At 35.5% G+C, this 20549-nt stretch overlaps 1 protein-coding gene across 1 annotated transcript in view; it reads right to left on the reverse strand.

Moving 5' to 3' along the window:
- The window catches only part of LOC306884225 (kinase non-catalytic C-lobe domain-containing protein 1-like), a gene marked incomplete at its 5' end in the record, with an annotated part of 47675 nt that extends 27357 nt beyond the window's left edge, over positions 1 to 20318 (reverse strand). The window contains 12 exons of the mRNA XM_079439944.1: positions 341 to 431; positions 1786 to 1863; positions 2327 to 2485; positions 2558 to 2619; positions 2803 to 2874; positions 4042 to 4156; positions 5153 to 5745; positions 6437 to 6554; positions 9326 to 9460; positions 11584 to 11642; positions 14491 to 14689; positions 20211 to 20318. Of these exons, the coding sequence (XP_079296070.1) occupies positions 341 to 431; positions 1786 to 1863; positions 2327 to 2485; positions 2558 to 2619; positions 2803 to 2874; positions 4042 to 4156; positions 5153 to 5745; positions 6437 to 6554; positions 9326 to 9460; positions 11584 to 11642; positions 14491 to 14689; positions 20211 to 20318 (1789 nt within the window). The remainder of the gene's footprint in view (positions 1 to 340; positions 432 to 1785; positions 1864 to 2326; positions 2486 to 2557; positions 2620 to 2802; positions 2875 to 4041; positions 4157 to 5152; positions 5746 to 6436; positions 6555 to 9325; positions 9461 to 11583; positions 11643 to 14490; positions 14690 to 20210) is intronic.
- Between the last annotated feature and the right edge of the window lie 231 nt (positions 20319 to 20549).

The following is a 20549-nucleotide window of genomic DNA, read 5'->3' on the forward strand; positions in this document are numbered from 1 at the left end:
TTGTAAAAAAGTAAAATAATATTTTATAAATTAAAATAATACTTAATAATATAAACCTAAAATATAAATAAAATTTGTAAATATTTTATACACACACACACACACACATATACATACATGCATATATACGTTTTTGCAGTAAATAAGTGGGTAAAATGTGCTTAATTGATGAAAATAATAATGACAATTTAAAAATAGGCTTTCTTCATGCACAAAATAATTTATTTCTTCTTTCTTTTGATTTTAGGGTGAAATATGACCTGAAAATATTCTGAGAGTTGTGAGTTTAATCTATTTAATCTGAAATGTTAAAAATGCAAATGGACAGAATGACTCGCACCTGTCTTAACTTCTCCCAAGTGTGGGTCAGATGGGTTTTCAGCACACTCAGGAGAAGATGATTCCTCTGTATCTCTATTCCCATCGAATGCCTTCAATGAAACCAGGTTTATTATGAGAAACTAGTTGACTGAAGTTCATGCAATAAGACAGGAAAGAGTTACAGAAGAGCGTTTGGACTGACTGCTGTTACGCTGATGCGAGAAGCTGGGATTTATTCTTCATTTGTTTCTATTTTTATTTTGTCTAAAGCATTTTATTAGAAACCTCTGAGGCAAAGTTGATACTTTAGGCAAGACATTGTGTTTTTCATGCACTGGTGAATTTTCAGATTTTGGGTTATTCAGCTTTTCATGTTTTTTTTTTCTTTTTTCAGACTAGTAGACAGAAAACATGCAAAATGCATGCAAAAAAGCAATGCCGTTCTCTCAAAATGAGTTTGTTTCTCCACTTCAGTAACACTTGCATCAAATCTTAGAGTTTTATTCTTATCTATATTTTGAAGGTTGTTATAGAGGGATTTGTTCACACTGATTTTATTACTATTTATCTATTTGCATCTGTAGGTTTCAATAGCAATACATATTTTCTGAAGGCTGCGAGTTTGTTTCTCCATTTCAGTAACACTTACATACACCAAACTTTACAGTTTTGTTCTTATCTAAATTCTGAGAGTTTTTATAGAGGGGTTTTTTCATATATCATTCGATTGATTTACTCTTGCATTTTTTCCTATTTATGTCTGTAGATTTCAATTACAATACATATGTTTAACAAGATTTTCTCTCCACTTCAGCAGCACTTACAGACTCCAAGCTTTACAGCTTTATTGATATCTATGTTGTGAATGTTTTTACAGAGGGGTTTCTTCATATACCATTCGCTTGATTTTATTATTGCACTTTTTATATCTGTAGATTTCAGTAACAATGCATATCTTTCAAGGCTGTTTTCTCAAAATGAGTTTCTTTCTCCACTTCAATAACACTTATTTAAACATAACATTTTAGAAAATTTGTAATATAAAAAAAGTATGATGATAAATATTAGTTATTTTTTTTACCCTATTCAGCAGTGCTGTCTTGCCTTAAACACAACCTCTACGCAATAACATTCCTGTGGGAACTCATGAAAAAATCATGACTATTAGGAAACTGGAGTCAAAACAATGTATAGCAGATGTGCAAATAGGACAGAGATGACTTTGGATGGTTCGGTGCCTACAGGGACGCCTGTTTGCCGCTGATATCTCTGGATTGGCATGTTTAATGCAGCAGAAGGAGGGACAGATTCAGGCAGAGATGATATTTCTGAGACAGTTGGAGGCGGGTGAAACACACAAACAGAAGAGACTAAATAAAACCGAAAAGACAAGATCACAGGACTGATGAAACCCTGCCCCGCGTGACTCCATCAGATCCGTATGAACGAGGTGTGACGCTTCACCTGCTGAACTCGGCTGATGATCTGCGTCCACACGCTCTCGGCACTCGTTCCCTGGCGGCAGAGGTAGTCACGGCAAGACTGAAATATAACAGACGACATAAAGCACATTAGCATAGAGAAACAGCCTGGATGCATATGCTACAAGAGAAAACAGAGACTGTGTTTGGATGAAAAAACAGAAATGCATTCAATGCATAAAGAAAATTAAATCTAATTTAGGACCATTAAGACTGTAATTACATTATGAATAAATAATTAATTATAATTAAATAAATAATGATTCATATATAATCATATACAAATAAATTTGACTATATCAATCCTGAAAATGCACATAATTTTTAAATGTTTCATATTATTAAATATATAATACACACACACACACGTATAGAGAGAGAGAGTTAATTTTTGTTGTTTGTTTTATTTTTCTTTATAATAAATATCAAACTCTTATATAATCTTATCCTATATTTTGGAGTGAAATATTACTTTAAGCATGACTCCACATTTTTTAAAGACTAAATAAATCATTCTCAAGTACCTTTTTCGCCATTTCAATAGAAGGTCTTTCGATTGGAGTTCTTTTGGCCATCTCAAGCAGAAGTCTCTTGAGTTTTCTCGGCATGGCCAGCTTTTGATTAGGAGACAAATGAAACTTAGCTGTAGCCCAGAGAACAGCTGCTACCCCATACACACACGCCTAGAGACGAGCAAAAACACACTGTAAACCACATTCGTTTAAACAGACGGCATCTACTAGACAGAAACAAACCTTTTCCGTCACAATTCCATGTTCTTGAAACTCAGGAGCCAGAAAAAATGCATCACAGGAGGCTGAGAAGACAACAGGAACAGAATTAATGAACTAATAACAATTATAATAACTGCATTCACGTAAGAACATGCAAGTGTTGAGTTATTCTACATGTAAAGTTGCTGTGTGTTGCATCTAATACTGACTCTTCATTGGCAGCTGTTGAGCTGTGATGGTAATGAGATGTTCTGTAGTTCCTTTACCTGAGTTCTGAGGTCTCAGAAACAGCATCTCTCCTTCACAGCCCACATACACAGAGTCCAGACACAGGTAGTCTAATGTAATATAGAGCACAGTTAGATCAGGGAAACATTGCTAAATAAATACCAGTATTAGTTTGTGTTAAATGGAGATGGTTGGTAACACTCTCTAACTATCTGAATGTGCGTAGCTGGCAAATAACATTCAAGATTTTAGGTTAAAATTTAATAGGGATGATTAAAAATAAATAAATCAGTGTGACACTGAAGACTGTAGTAATGATTCTGAATATTCAGTTTTGAAATCAATTGAATTTGAACAGATATTCACACAGAAAACAGTTGTATTTTAAATTGTGATAATATTTAATAATTTTTACTGTATTTTTGATCAAATAAATTATTCCAAAATTGTGACTGGTAGTGTATATGAATTAATTGTTTTGTATATTATATTCAGAGTGCTGAATGTAAAGTGTATGTATTTAGATGCTCGCCACTTCTGTATGTTTCTTTTTTTACATTTTTGATCAACTTTTGATGTTCACTTTACTCCTTCAGTGTAACAAATTAATTTTCAAAACTGCAGATATTCCATAAGGTCCCTGAATTAAAATCAGCTTCTAATACAAGTATTAGAAAAGAATATTTAAAACAGATTTCAATAGGGTTGCAAAGAGGTGGAAACTTTCCAGAAACTTCCCATAATTTTGGGAAACTTTGGGATATTTTATTTAAACTTGAGAGAATTTCTGGAAACTTGCCAAAAATTACCAAAAACGTAAAGACAAATTTTGCAGCCCTACTATTGAATGAAACAACATGAACTACCGTGTACATTATCAATGCACTGCATCATGTAACAATCTTACATACATTAATATTATTAATTAAATGCATCGTTCAGCCAATAGTGAAAATTGTCATAATTTACCGCCCCTCATGTTGTTCCAAACATATATGAATTCCTTCCTTGTGTGGAACATTAAAGGCGATATTTTGATGAATGTTGGTAATCAAACAGTTGCTGGTCCTCACTCACTCCCATAGTATGGAAAAACAAATCATATCTTTAATGTTCCACAGAAGATAGAAACTCATACAGGTTTGGAACAACTTAAGTGTGTGTAAATGATGACAGAATTTAAATTTTTGGGTGAACAATCCCTTTAATATAAAGTTATTATGGACATAATACCTAAATAAAGACAAAGCAAAGTATCTTTGATGTACCCGACTGACCTGGGAGGTCGATATATGTCTGTAGCGTGGAGAGACACGTGTAGCATAAAGCCCAAAGCTCATTCACCGAGAACGGCAGACCCGAGCACGAGAGCAGCTCCCGCAAAGAGATCCACTGAGTAAAACAAAACATATTCATTCATTTTACATCAACATATTGAACTAATACATACTTTCCCCCAGTACATTAAGACAACTGTTTTGTTTTCTGACATGCTATGTTTAAAAATGAGGCATTATTTTATTAAGTATGTACTAATTTGCATACATTTCCAGAACGGAAACTGGAGAAAGAAACTAATTTTGAGAACAGCCTTTAAAGAAATAATATTGAAATCAGGGGAATTTTACACGAACAAACACCTCTGTTAAAACCTTCAGAATATAGACAGGAATAAAACTGTAAGGTTTGGTGTTTGTAAGTGCTACTGAAGTGGAGAAAAAACTCACTGTGCTTAAAGATATGCATTAAAATTGAAATCTACAGATGCAAATTGATGAAGTGCAATAAAATAAACACTTAAATGTGTATTTTGGATTTTTCTTTCACTAGTCTGAAAGATATGGAAGTGGATTTCTGCCACAGAGTTAAAAAAAAAAATTAATTGTAACTTTTTATCTCACAATTTAAAATTCTGAGAGAAAAAAACCTCAGAATTGCAAGAAAATAATTCAAAATGTGAGAAATAAACCCAGATTTGCAAGAAAAAAAAAATCTAATTGAGAGAAATAAGCTCAGAATTGCAAGAAAAAAAATTATAATTGTGAAAAATAAACTCAAAATTGCAAGAAAAAAATCAAATTGTAAGAAATACACTCAGAATTGCAAGAAAATAATTCAAAATGTGAGAAATAAACCCAGATTTGCAAGAAAAAAAAATCTAATTGTGATAAATAAATTCAAAATTGCAAGAAAAAAATAAAATTGTGAGAAATAAATTCAGAATTGCAAGAAAACAAATTGTGAGATATAAAATCAGAATTGTGAGATAAAACGTCCCAATTATTAAAAAAATAAAAATAAAAAATATTCCATGACAGAAACAAACTTCAACATAAAGGCGGCATGTTATGAAAGCAAAATAGCCCAAAATGTAAAAATCAAACGCACCTGATTGTGAGATTCCTCATTTAGGCACAACAGAGTTTTGTTGATGTGGTTGGATCTGCGCAGGTCTGTATCTGCGTCTGCGTGTGTTTCTCGGTCTTCCGAGGCCGTCGGGCTTTGAGTGTCTACAGCTTCAGTTTGATCCGTCTCACATGCATCGGGTTCAGACGGTACGCCTGATTCCTGGTCCTCCCTGGCTTTGGGCCGCCGCAGGCTCCAGCTCTCCTCCTCCGTGATCTCGGACAGGTCGGCCATCATCATGCTGATGGGTGTGTGGGACGGCGGGCTGAGCGCCGGAGGGTTGTTGGAGTCCGGGATCGAGCAGGAGCGGTTCAGGGCTCTCCTGGCTCTCCCAGGCCTCCTCTCCTGACTCCTCCTGTGCACCGGAGAACTGTTCTGAGACCTGCTGTCCGAACCTCCGGACCACAGAGAGCCGTTACAGAGCAGACCTCTGCGTCTCAGCAGCAGATCCTCACCGTCGTACGAACTGGCAGAGTAGTTTCTGATCATGCTCCGATCGCCGGCGGGATTCTCCGTGGAGTTTGATCTCCAGGCTTTGGGATCCAGAAACTGGAAACTGGATTTCTCCCATCCATCTGTGAACAAACACAGTGCGAGATTCTAGATCAGAGATTCACAAACTTTTTTTGTCAGCCGAACCAATTTTCATCTAAACCAAAATTTATTCAGACACCTTCAACATTTCTCACATTATATCAGTTTATTCACTATAGTTTAGAAAATGGTAATAAAATATGAGAAGAGCTCAGAGTTAAACTGTGTCAGAACAAATTCATCTTTATAATGTCTTTGATAGAAAGGTATGTAATGAATTAGTTTGAATAGCTGTTATGTTTCAGAACACAATTAGATAAAAACCAATTTAGCTCAACCAATGACCAAGCAATGCTTCGTTTTGTTCAGTCTGTGGTGTGAAAAGGTTGCATTAGCAATTAAAGAAAAACACTTAAGCAAAACATGGTCAGGTCATGGTTATTCGATAATTTTTGACTTTTCAATCTGAGTTAAATCTCTTTTTTGGCTCATTTTATCTGTAAACGAAAGCGTGCCTAATAATCCTGCACACCTGAGTATGAGTTTTTCACTTTCAGCCTTCATGGACAATTATATATCACTTCTAAATGATTAAATACTAAATGAATAGTAGTTATTAAGATTAATGTGGTTTGGAATTGGTCAAATGTGCTTGGAAAAACAAAAATGACCAGCATATCATCGTGCCTGATAATTCTGCACACAGTGTAAGAGAGCGCTGTGCAATCACACCTTGCAGAGCAGCGATGGACTCGATGGACAGGACTCTGCGGCCGATGGCAGACAGTTTACGGCAGACGGTTGCAGGCGAGACGTCACCGAGCACAGCCTCTGCCTGAGAGAGAACGTCCTGACAAAATAAAACACCATATTGTCATTAAACAATGAGAGAAATCAGCCTCTTTATTAAGTCAAATCACCCTTAAACGGTTCATATTGTACATTTTAATTATTTAATTCTCTACAGAAATGCACAGAGGTTCAGAACGAGTCAACACTGCAGTTTAGTTTCAGTAAATTCATTTCAGCATTTACTGATGCATTATTAAAATCACAAGTAGTGTTTGTTAGCATTAGTTAATGCACAGTGAACTAAAAATGCACAACTGTATTTTCATTAACTAACATTAGATGAATAAATAGTGTAATAAATGCATTGTTCATTGTTTGTTCATGTTAGTCAATACATTAACTGATGTTAATAAATGACAACTTATTGTAAAGTGTTACCGTTTTTATTATTTCGATTTAGTTTCTTTAATTTTAGTACTTCAAGTTAAACTAAACAAACAAAAAAAAAATTAAAAAGTGTAAATGTGAAATTTGCAATTAGCTGGAATAAAATAAATAATTTTTTTATATTTTATTTTACATTTATTGTATTTTATTTCAAGCAACCATTGTTTATATTGTTATATTTTACCTTAAATTTATTTTTTTATGTTTTATGTTTTAGCTTTAGTTAACTATGATAACCCGTCTGCAGGGGGGTTGTAAGTTGAGGAAAACCTAATAATTAATTAAATCACATAAAATTAAAAGAGGTAGCCGAATTTTAAAATAAAAAACAAAATAAAACACATACATGCGATGTTTTACTTGTTAGCATTTCATGAGAACGTGAGCGAACTTGTTAAATTATTATGTTAAATATTAACTTGAAACATCAGGGTGACCGAAAGCACTGCTTTAGGGATACAGGAATCAAAGCAAATCGATTGGACATCCTGCATTTGATTTGTCCTGGAGGGATATAGAGAAACATTTAAGTGCACTAGCTTTGAATAAGCACTAGGTTGCGCTCCAGGACACTTTTCTTTAATGGAGAGATTTGAGAAACACTCAAATGTAAGTGAACCCCTCTCTCAAATCACACCGGAGAACATGATCGTCAGGATGTGTTCTCATCAGAATTAAACGTATTATTCACATATCATTAAACAAAGATGGAAATCTGTGTCCTTTATTAAACCAAATCACCCTTAAAACGTTCATATTGTACATTTTAATTATTTAAATGTCCACAGAAAGCCATAAGTTCAGAACGAGCTGACTTACAGTATGTTTTCATCAAGTTCTTATCAGGGTTATTATAGTTCAACTAAAACCATAAAAGCATTTTTGTTACTTGAAACAATATAGACATTCACTAAAATAAAATAAATAATACAAAAAACAACTATTTACTTACTTTTTCTTATTTATTATTCTTTGATGTCAGCTAATGGTTGCAAAACATGCAGGTAAACTAACAAAATATGTGTATTATTTATTATTCTCTGATGTCAATTTAATTTATTAAAGTTTTATAGCGTTTTATTTTAATTGTTAAAAATATCTGACATCTGACAGCAGTTAACAAACTAAAAATTAAATATGAAAAAAATTTTTTTCGTTACTTGAAATAAAATAAACAACAAAAAAAAAAAGCTTAAACTAATTCTATTTCAGCTAGTTGTCAAGGCAGCATTACTCTTTTTTAATTTAGTTTAACTAACTACAGCTGAAATAAAATATAATGTTGGGAAGGTTACGTTGTAAATGTAATAGGCTACAAGTTACCCGATTAAAAATGTAATAAGTAGTGTAACTATTTCAAACACTTTATTAAAGTAATGTAACTGATTGCATTTGAATACTTTTCTAAATTTCTAATGAAAGTTTTCTAAACTGTTAATCGTTGTAAACATGTAAAGCAGACACTAATTACATTACTCGACACTAATTACTGACAAACTTTCAGAATCCTTCAAGATTAAAATAATTACATTTTAAAGCACAGCCACCACAAAATCAGACTTTAGCACCTCTTCTTACTTTGAGATCCTTCTGAGGTTAAATACAGATTTAAAATCATAACAACAAACAATTTAATAGCTATTACACTGTTTTGAAATTAAATCTTTGCGTAGCTATGAGAGGAAACACTGGCATCTAACAATGCCTTGGAAAATAAAATCGTAAAAAATATAAAGCATATACATAAACCCAAATAGGAAATAAATCAGTTATCAAATAAGCATTCTGCATCCTAAACTCCTGAAACACTGGTGTCTCATATTTTAGAGCAGTTTATGCAGTTTATGAAAGAAATCAATCAAATCCATTGGCTACATGTGTGAAAATATTCCGATGTAACCCTCTTTGTAATCGTTAACATTTGACCAGTACCTGTAATTTAATTACACATTTTTTCTCAGTAACTGTAACAGATTACAGTTACTTTTATTTTGTAATTAAATGACATAATTCCATAACATGTAGCTAGTTACTCCCCAAATACCAAATTAAAAATAAAGGTGCTCTAAACGTTCTTCACTGCGACGCCATAGAAGAACCATTTTTGGTTCCACAAAGAAGCATTCATTACCTTTTTATAATCTGAAGAACCTTCTTTCATCACAAAGGAGCTTTTGTGAAACAGAAAGGTGCTTCAGATGTTAAAGGTTCTTCATGGAACCATTTAGACAAAAAAGGTTCTTCTATGGCATCGTGAAGCACCTTTATTTTTAAGAGTGTATATGTGTGTGTGTTTTGTCTCAATACAGCTTTTCAATCAAATGGTTATGCTGTAGTAACAATGAGAAAAGCAGAAGTGTTTCCACTCAGTGTGTGATGAACCTGGAGTGGCGGTCGATCCTCAGGTTTCTCTCGCTGCATCTGCTTCAGCAAACACCTGCTCTCTTCACTCAGCTCCGCCTCCGACACAGAATCCAGCGCCGCCCAGAGGGTGGAGCCTAACGAGAACATGTGACCCTGAGACAGAGAGAGAGAGAGAGAGAGAGAGAGAGAGAGAGAGAGAGAGAGAGAGAGAGGCAGAGACAGAGAGAGAGACACAGAGAGAGAGAGAGACACAGAGAGAGAGAGAGAGAGAGTCAGAGAGAGAGAGAGAGACTTAGAAAAAAAAAACATTTTATGCCAACCACCAACTGTTTTCTTGCCAGACTTTAAATATTTTCAGTTTGCAAACCTGCATTTGGTCCACTAGATAAAATCAGTTATGTGAAGTTGTAATGCATTATCTCGTGCATTATCAGTCTGATTTTGTACAATGAAAAATGCAAATGTATTTTTTAAAATCGTATTCACTAATTTAGTAAATAAAACAAAGGCTATTTTTTGTTGTATAAACTTAAAACAAGTTAAGAAAGCTCAAAAATGAAGCTGGTTGCCTTAAACTTTTTAAGTTTGCTCAACTTTTTTTTTTTTTACAGGTGTATGTTCTTCTCATTCATCAGTTGTTTTATTGGTCAGCATGCAGCCGTCTGCTGTATCCATCAAACCTGAGCCCTCATTCAGTCAGCCTCCTATAATACATCAGCCTTCCCATTAAAACAAGGCCAGGAGAATCTCAAGATTTCTGATGATAACATGCATATTTCAGAAAACATGATAAACTAGAGTTTCAAATAAAAGGCTGTTCATTTCCACTGAAAGAAGCATTATGTAAGGTGTTTTCATCTCAGGAATGCAAACCGCCTACAGTCATTTAGGCTTGTAGTTTGATGTTTAGGACTATAAAGTGTTGGGATTATATCCACATATCATACAGAAGCCAGTGGGCTGTTTGCATGTGATATTATGGCATGAAAATCTTTGTGCTGGTGTGTGTAATTATCTGGAAGTTGAGCATTTTGGCTCACAGATCACAGGGCTTATGAATCATATAATATCATATCTGTGTGTCACAGAAAAGCCCAATCCAGATCTGACGGCTCATCACAGCATCATTCACTCATCAATACAACTGCTTCCAGAAGTACAGATTATATATATGTTATCATCTGGAATATTCTTAAAAATACATGCATTTAAAAACATGCAAGCTAAATAAATGAGAATATAAATTTGCATATTAATGAAGCAACACAGAACGTGCAACTTGATGAACATTTTATATGTCCAATAAATAATCTCTTACAGCACGTAAATAACCACTTAGTTTGTTTTCTGTTTTATTCTTTCTGAGTTTTAAAGATCTCTGTTCTGTCGACAGAGAAAGCATGGATTCTGACCTTGTGAAACAGAGAAGAGCTAAAGATTTCTTGGTTAGTATCCAACAAAGACTGCATTTTTTTCAATAGAGCATAACATTGTTATTTTAGTATCATTAAGGTATTATTATAGTTTTTTTATATTTGTAATTATTTTTTACATTTTCTGTTTTGTTTTAATTTTATTTAGTTTTAGTCATTTTCTTGTGTGTTTTAAACATTTATAATTTTATAAAAATTTTATTTCCATTTTATTTCACCCTGTTAAACTAAATGAAAATGAGAAATGAGCTGAAATAAAAACTTTATTTTTATATATACATATATATTTTATTTTATTTGAGATAACGCTATTTAAAGCAATGTTTTTTATGGTTTTAGTTTTGTTAACTATAATAATCTTGGTGTCTAATGCAATTAACATGACAAGAAAAAAAATTATTTAAAGTGCCCTAAATATCACTGAGATACTATTATAGTTTCTTTTAATATTTTTAATTAGTTTTTATTGTTGCATTTTGTTTTAATTTTAATGTCACTTAAATTTTTAGTAATTTTGTTGTGTTTTGTAATTTTATTAGTTATATTTTTAATATGTACCGGTATATACTGTTTTTATTCAACTTTATTTCAGTTTTAGTTATTTTAGTACATCAAGAAGCTAAATGAAAATGATATGAAATAAAATACATATTTTTAAGATTTATATATTATTTTATTTCAGGTATCAGAAATGTTTTTATGGTTTTAGTTTTGTTAACTATAATAACCTTGGTGTCTAATGCAATTAACATGATATATTTACTTAATTTATTATTATGACCGTATATTTGTAATGCATATTCATAACAAGTCTAAGCAGTTCCTGGACTCATATTTTCTCACCTCAAATGTGCTTCCAGTCTTATCCAGCTCTGGAGGAACGAAACAGCTGTCAGGATCGTCTGAGAAAAAAGGACAAAAGACAAATCAACTAGATTCGTACACTCTCACAAACACAATCAAACATGAGCGATGCTTGTCCGTGCAAAAATCATGAGCTAGAAAACAAAAAACTGATAATACATGAATGAATGCAATGCATGCAGACTAATAATAGTTTCAGAAAGAGCAGTCAGACACAAGAGCGCAGAACGATCAAACGCTGTTTAATTACACTGCCTTCATCAATAAGAGAGTGCTTTCTCTGTGAATAAGAGTGTGAGGTGCTGTCTAACTAGGCCTCCTCCAGACGCTTCTGCTGAAGTAGGTCAGGCTCTCTCCTCCCGAGTATGTCAGATCCTCCAGAAACTCCTCAGGGTTACGCCGGCCGGTATATTTAGATAGCATGCGGTGCTGTCTTTGAGAAACGAGCTGGAGGACCAAACCACTGCTTGTTTTTATGTAGTTCTCCTTCGTATCTTCACCTATGAGACCTGAAGCAGATCTAGACCTGTTTTCTTGATGTTTTGATCTTACATTTGTGATTTTACAGGCATAGAGAGAAGGGTTACTCTGTAAAAAACACAGTTTCATGTATTACAGCATGGCATATTGGTGCCGGTTTGTTTTAAGACCAGGGTCTATAATTAAAACTCACCAAGCGTGAGTAAAAATCAGCATTGGTGAGTACATGAAACGCTGCTGGCCGGTCACTTTTAATTAATTAAGTCTAGCAATGCCTGAGAACATGATATGGTTTAGTGTGATGAGCAAATCACAAAGACTGCACTGTAATTATATAATTATGCAATCTGACGCACACGTGAGCCGCTCATGATAACAGTGTTTTCATTGACGAGTTTGGAATGAGTGTTAAAAATCTGAACAAAACAGAAGCATTGAAAAGAGAGGCTTCCCTGCAGTTTTCACCAAAATAAAAGCTCTATGGTTTGAAAGCAAAGAAGAAGAAAAAACAACCATGAATATTAGTATTTTAATTTTACTGTTGTTATATAAAATAACAATAATAAGATATTAAATCATATTATATAAATTACAATTATTTTAACATTTTTTATTTTAAAATTAGTTTAATTTGTATGATTTGATGATGATGATGATCATAAGACTAATACTACTAATAATAATAAAAAAAAAATTGCACTGTTTTATATATATATATATATTGTGACGAGTCGGCTGCCTCCCCCCTTGTTGTCATCACCACCCCGTCCCGTATTCGCCGCCCTTCACCAGGCTCCCGACGGGAGTGGGTGTGTGTGAGAGGAGGGGCGCTGAAACAGCCACGGCTGGCGGCGTGTGATGAGGTGCACCTGATGTGAATAGAGCCTCATCACCGCCGCTGCTTAAATGCCGAGCGCGCCTCTCCTCGGGAGACCGGTCTCTTCCCCGTGCATGCACGCTGGTGTCCTCGTGGGTCCAGGAAGGGAGCGTCGAGGGAGCCCTGCACCTCCAGAGACGTGAGTTGCCGGACCCGCAGTCCGGGAGACAGCCAGCACCCGTTAGACGGCTGACGGGCCAGGATGCCGGGCCATCGAGTCCCCCGGAGGAGCCGCAGCCAGCAGAGGGATTACGCCGCTCAGAAGTAGCCACTCGCGCCCCGGCCCCCGAGAGGGGAGCGCGTGCGGCCACTGGACTCCGCCCCTTGCCTGGACCCTTCCCTCCTGAACACTGCCCTCCTTCACAAGCCCCGCAGCACGACGAGGACACCAGATCCCCCTGTTTATTTTGGACACTTTATTTTACCATTTTTGTTTAATAAAAACCTCTCCGAGGCCTGACGCCACACCCACTGTGTCTGTCGTTTGCTCCTCCCGCCACAATATATATATACAGTATATTTATGGCTGGTAAATTTTCTCATGTTTTTACTCTTGACAGGTGTGGCAAAATGTTAATTTTAGGCCCTGTTTACAACTTTTAACATAAAATGCAACACAAAACACCTCAATGTACATTACTGGTAACAAAAATAAGAAACAAAACTATTTATTTAAAATATAATCCTATGAGACGTGTCACGCAGGGATTTCTGGGAATGTTCTTTTACGGTTTTTCATAGTAAATTATATGATAATTGATAGTTTTTACTTGCAAAAACCATAAATTTGACAGAATTTTACAGTAAAATTACAGGTAACACTTTAAAGTCCCAGTAGTTAATGCATTAACTAACATTAACAATGAAAAATACATTTGTTTTTTATTCACTGGAAGAAGTGTTATTATGGATTATGGATATATTTTAGTTAAAAGCATATTTTAGTTAAAAATATCTTAATGCAGGATTTGTCTCAGCTTTTGTCTTCTCCAGATGTTAACTGATGGACTGGAGTGGTGTGGATTATTGTGATGTTTTTATCAGACTCTCATTCTGACGGCACCCATTCACTGCAGAGCATCCATTGATGAGACACTGATGCAGAGACACATTTCTCAGAAACAAACTCATCTACATCTCATTTGTAAATCGCTTTGGATAAAAGCGTCTGCTAAATGACTAAATGTAATGTAATGTACATCTTGGATGGCTTGAGGATGTGTAAACCAGCAAATTTTTCATTATTGGCTGAACTATTCCTTTAATAATGCGTTTTACACTGGTGGGAGGGTGTCATATCTGTTAATCGTTATGCAAACTAATGCATCCATTATCTACACCATGGTATAGCGTGTCACATCAAAATCACACTTATCAAGAAGACACAGCCCTTTCGGTTTCAAAAGAACAAGTCTGTCAAAAGCGTCCATTAGAGATGTGCATTAAAAGCAATATTTCGATGAAGCCAGGGAAACAGTGACTAAAGCGAGCGCTGAGTGTTAGTTTGACTCATGCCGCTGGTGACTCACCGTTGAGCTGCTCCATGAAGCACACATTTCCGTGAGCGTTGAAGGCCAGCGTGTCGGGCGTCACGCAGAGGGTGTGAAAGAGCGGAGAGAGACCGATGCTCTGGAGAGAACGAACACACTCCACACACACCGCCCACAACTCCTGCTCCGACAGCCCACCATCCCGCAGACACAGAATATCAGCCAGAGACACGTTCTCCTGAGGATGGAGAGCACATACTGACAGATCAGTCTCATGCATGCACAAACACACACATGCATGGGTTCAAACGTCTTTGAAAACTAGTGAAAACATGTTTGCATTTTTCTAGTTTAATGCAAAAAAAATGCACATATTATTTTAACAGCATAACAGTAAAAGTCAAATGCAAGTGAACACAACCCCACATACACTAGCAGTCAAAAGTTATAGGAATAATTAAGATTAGGGCTGGGATTCAGATGTCCCGACTGATTCGCAAGCTCTCGATTCGATCCTCGATTTCTTTTATTACATTCATTACATACATGATCACATTGATTACATATAGTTTTAATACAAAAGCTATTTATATTTCTAAAAAATGAACAGTAAACATCAGTTTACTAATGGTAAATTAATAAAAAGAAATTAAGAACCACAGGCCTGTATTTTAAAACCTATTATTTTTCTTAAATGTTCTATAAAATGTTCTTCTTAAATTTTCTAGTAATCAGATGAAGGCATAAAACATTCATTTAATTTATCCTAATCAAATGAAAATTAAACCCTTTTATTTTTTGGCAAACAAAGGGTTTTTTACTGTTAAAATTACAAAGAAAACAAATGGGATTATTCCTTTAAAAATAAAGATTTATTCATATTTATTAGTAGTAGTAGCATTGAGTCTTAAAACTGCTAAGTAGTAATATATTCTGACACAGTTTCTTAACGTTAAACCAAACTTTTATTTTGACGGGTTGCAGTGAGGAACCTGCAGCTGCTGTGTATCATGTGGTAGGATGGTAGTTTTCTGAAATTAAATGGTAAAATGCAAATGAAATGACCCTCAGAGCAGATGATATTCGTGTGTTAATATCATCATATAGTGAGACACTTGAGATCTTGTTTTAAATGTGTGCTGAAATAAATACCGGAAAAGATCGATTCGCGGCTCTTGAGAACTGATATCGAATTGACGTCATTAAAAAAAAAAGATTAAACAAAATTTTTTTTTTTTTGCCCAGCCCTTTATATAAATAGTTCAGGCATGAAACTCTAGATGGCGCAAGCTGACGGGTTGTTAACGTAACTGATGTTATTCAGAGAGTTAAACGACTTGGCACAAGCTGATTGGTTCATGCTGGACATGCAGCCAATGAGCTTAATGCCTTGCATTTATATGAGATCCTGCAGCACGCTTTCAGAGTTCTCTGAAGCCCTCCACCTTCCCCAGCTCCACCTGTATAGATATGCTACGGGTTATTTTACATGCTATTTGTGTAGCAGCAGTATGTCTTAAATATTCTTGGCTGCATCTATTTGATCAAAAATACAGTAAAAATTTTGAAATATTATTATAATTTAAAGCAGCTGTTTTGTATATGAATATGTGCTAAACTGTAATGTATTTCTGTGATCTGCAGCTGTATTTTCAGCATCATTACTGCAGTCTTCAGTGTCACATGATCTTCAGAAATCATAATAATATACTGATTTACTGCTCAACAAACATTTCTGATTATTATCAATGTTGAACACAGTTGTGCTGCACGTCACTTTATTACTTGAAATAAATTTTAATTAAATTAAATATAAAAAACTTTTTAAGTATTTAAGTTAGTTGGCAAGGCAACATTTCTCATTTCAATTTAGTTTAACTTTATGCACTAAAATAAGTCAAACTAAACTGTAAAATTACATATAGAAACATAAAAAATCCAAACACTTTAGATGAAAACAGACCATATAAAAATAAAAGCTATAACAGTATCTCAATTATACTAAAATAACACTGTAGATTTGATCACAGCAATAAATTACATTTTAAAATATATTCACATAGAAAACAGCTATTTTAAAATATTATAATATTTTACCATTTTACTGTATTTTTGATCAACTAAATGCAGCCTTGATGAGCAAAAGAGACTTCTTTCAAAAATATTAACACATCTTAATTCCAAAGTTTTGGCCAGTACTGTACACACACACACACACACACACACACACACTCATACACACTCTCACACACACACACACACACACACACGCACGCACGCACGCACGCACGCACACACACACACACACGCACACACACAGTAAAAATCCAAGATCTCCATAGCGACCTATTAACTCCAGTGGAATATTTCATGGATTACAAAGCACTTATTGTAACACCCTCTTATTAGTTCCACTATGATGTCAGTAGAAACTGTACATCCTTGTGTTCAATTTCATAAATTAATTTCCACGGGGAATATGTGTTTGGCAGATGTGTGAAGGACAGCTGTGTTTACTGTATGCTTTCCTCTACAGTCAGGTCTAAACTACATTTTCACATGCTCTGAAGAAAACGTCACTAACATGATGCTGAAACATTGTTATGCAGTTCCTAATGTGTCTTCAAACCAAGCTCCATGCATTTTTTTTTTTTTTTATCCCTCATAAGGAAATAATCAAATCATGACGAGATAACAGAGGCATCTTCACAGATGGGAGTGATAGCAGACTTACTGCAAGAAGATCTTTGATCACTTTTGGGTCACTGCATAATCTGCTCAATAAATAGCAAACGAATATTCTGCCGCTTCAGATGGATCTGATTCAACAAATCTCTGACCCAAAAACAAGCTCATCTCAGTGATGAAGTCATAGTCCAGAAAAGGCCCTAGAGATGCTTTAACAAATGTCTTTTGTGCTTCTTTTCACATCAGCACCGTGTTTAACTAGAAACAGCACATTCAGATTTTCCTTTGCTATTGCTATATACTAGTGAACATCCAAATATCTTAAAACAAATATTAAACTGGGGTCTTGTGGAAATGTTAACAGAAAAAAGTGTTTTCAGAATAAGTATAAATCTAAATATATAACACAAATTTAGAACTTGACTTGAAAATCAGTTTTAAATATATAAATTAGTAAATTAATAAATAATTGAAAATTAGGTTAAATTACATAAATAAACATTACATTAAAATAAACAAATAAATACTCAACGTTTTCACACATTAATTTTCATAGTATAAATTTTGTACTATTAAAGATGCCTTAAAATAATAAAAATGAGATCAAAATAAATAAATAAACAGATTACAATGAACAAAAAGTCGTAAATAAATTATGAATATTTTTATTAGGATAAATAAATAAATAGAGTACAATAACAGTACGAGTATGAAAAAAAATGCAATAAAGTAACTTAATAGAAACTAAATATTTTCCAAATAATATTGTATTAATATTAATTTTCATTTCACAGTATAACTCAGGTCTTTTGTACAATTAACTACACAAATGCCTTTAAAATAAACCAAAATTAATAAAACATTAGATTAAAATAAAGTAAATAAATAAAAATAGATTACAATAAATAAAAATAAGATTTAAACAAATAAATGAGTACTTTAACATATAATAATTTGCTGCGTATTAGTTGAAGTACTTCATTTTTAGTGTTTAATACTCTAGTTAAAGTTAATGCTGTAATAATGTGATGCCTATATTTCTATGCTGGCTCTCAGCTTCCCAGCATGCATATGTATAAATAAATAATATAGCTGTGCTGTTTTTGCTGTTGTTTTTTTATGTTGTCAGTTTTAGTTACTGCAACACAACAGACTAACACATGAATAAAAACACAAACACATGTTTATTCACCATTAGAGAACGAAACACTTCACTGGAGCTGAATAATAACGCGTTTATAGGGCATAAAGGAGCCGTCTCATGCAGCTCGTGGGGAAGTCGTGGCCTAATGGTTAGAGAGTCGGACTCGTAATCGAAAGGTTGCGAGTTCGAGCCCCCGGCCGGCAGGAATTGTAGGTGGGGGGAGGGAATGTCCAGCGCTCTCTCCACCCTCAATACCACGACTGAGGTGCCCTTGAGCAAGGCACCGAACCCCCAATTGCTCCCCGGGCGCTGCAGCATGGCTGCCCACTGCTCCGGGTGTGTGTTCACGGTGTGTGTGTGTGTGTGTGTGTGTGGATTTGTTCACTACTCACTGCTGTGTGTGTGCACTTGGATGGGTTAAACGCAGAGCACCAATTTCGAGTATGGGTCACCATACTTGACAATACGTCACGACGACTAGCTGTAATGGCACGAGCCTGTAAATAGACAATCTCCCGTGAGAACAGAGCCTTTCTCCTTAACCTCCCTACAATCTCACACACACACACACACACCGGCCTACATTAGTTTGTCCCTGAACCTCAGGAAGTTCACAGCAATCCTCACAGAGTGTGATCGCAGCTCAGTGAGAGACAGCAGCTGCTCGACACAAACAAATGACATCATGAGTTGTGTGTTTATAAGCAAGTCATGAGAAGTAATCTAACGTTTTCTTCCTCGGGTGGAACTGAAATATTTATCATTTTTACATAAACTACATCTAACCAAATGCGGAATATATGGACACTGACACAATTTTCATCATTTGGACAAAAAAATATAACAAAATACTTACGAATTACAACCATTTTTATACACAGTCCCGCATTTTCAGGGGCTCAAATGTAATTGGACAAATAAATATAATCATAAATAAAATGTTCATTTTTAATATTGTGTTGAGAATCCTTTGCAGGCAATGACTGGGTTTCTTTGTGATGCTTTACTGCAGCTGACTTCAGTTGTTGGCTCTTTCTGTCTTTAGTTTTGTCTTCAGCGAGTGAAATGCAGCTCAATCGGGTTGAGATCAGGAGATTGACTCTGCTATTGCAGAATATTCCACGTTCTTAACTTCAAAAACTCCTGGGTTGCTTTTTCTGTATGTTTTGGGTCACTGTCCAATCAGCTTTGCTGCATTTGACTGAATCTGGGCAGAGAGTATATCTCTAAACACCTCAGACTTCATCCGGCTGCTTCTGTCTTCGGTCTCATCATCACTAAACAGCAGTAACTCAGAGCCACTGGAAGCCATGCTCATGCATCACAGATGATGCTTTGATCATGAGCTGCTCCAAGCTTACAAATGCAAATGACACACTTAGAATCAACTCCAGACCTTTTACCTGCTTAACTGATGTAGAAATAACGAAACAGCCCACCCCTGTCCATGAAACAGCTTTTGAGTCAATTGTCCAATTACTTATGGTCCCTTGAAAAAGTGGGTGGTACATATTAAAGAGCTGTAATTCCTTCACTTTTACTCCAACTGTGATGAGAACACCCTCAAATTAAAGCTCAGAGCGTGCACTTTAAGCCCATATTCACTTCATATTCACACACTTCAAGCCTATTAGCCTGTGTGTGTGTGTATGTGTGTCTGTCTGTGTGTGTGTGTGTGTGTGTGTGTGTGTGAGTGAGTGAGTGTGTGTGTGTGTGTGTGTGTGTGTGTGTGTGTGTGTGAGAGAGAGAGAGTGAGTGTGTCTGTCTGTCTGGCTGTCTTTGTGTGCGTGTGCGTGTGCGTGTGCGTGTGCGTGTGTATAAGATTTAGACATCTAGAGATTCGTGTAATATAGTAATATTTAATATGTGTGATATCAACATTTCTGTAGAATGTGTTCGTGAGAGACTGTCTGTCAATCAAACTCACCTCGTCCTCGAGCAGCGGAGGAAGACGCTCAACTTCCCGGCGCTTTTTGTCCTCTTCCTCATCCTCTTCCTCTTCCAGACAGACCGCTGCGCTCCGGAAGGTTCCCATCGCGCCGCGGATCGATTCCTCTGATTCTCTCTCGGTCTGCACGAGCAGCGCACTCTTCTGCAGCGCGGACTCCGCTGATCGAAGACCGACGGTAACGGGGGAGTTTACTAACTGTGCTGTCATGGTAACGACAGGCGCCGCAGAAACCTCCGCCTTCGGTCCGCTGCGCGCAGACGCGCTATTATTAATATTTGCTCGTCATCATGACCCGCGTATGCGTCATAACGCGTT

The sequence above is a fragment of the Barbus barbus genome (genome assembly GCF_936440315.1).
Source record: "Barbus barbus genome assembly, chromosome: 18".
Lineage (NCBI taxonomy): Eukaryota > Metazoa > Chordata > Actinopteri > Cypriniformes > Cyprinidae > Barbus > Barbus barbus.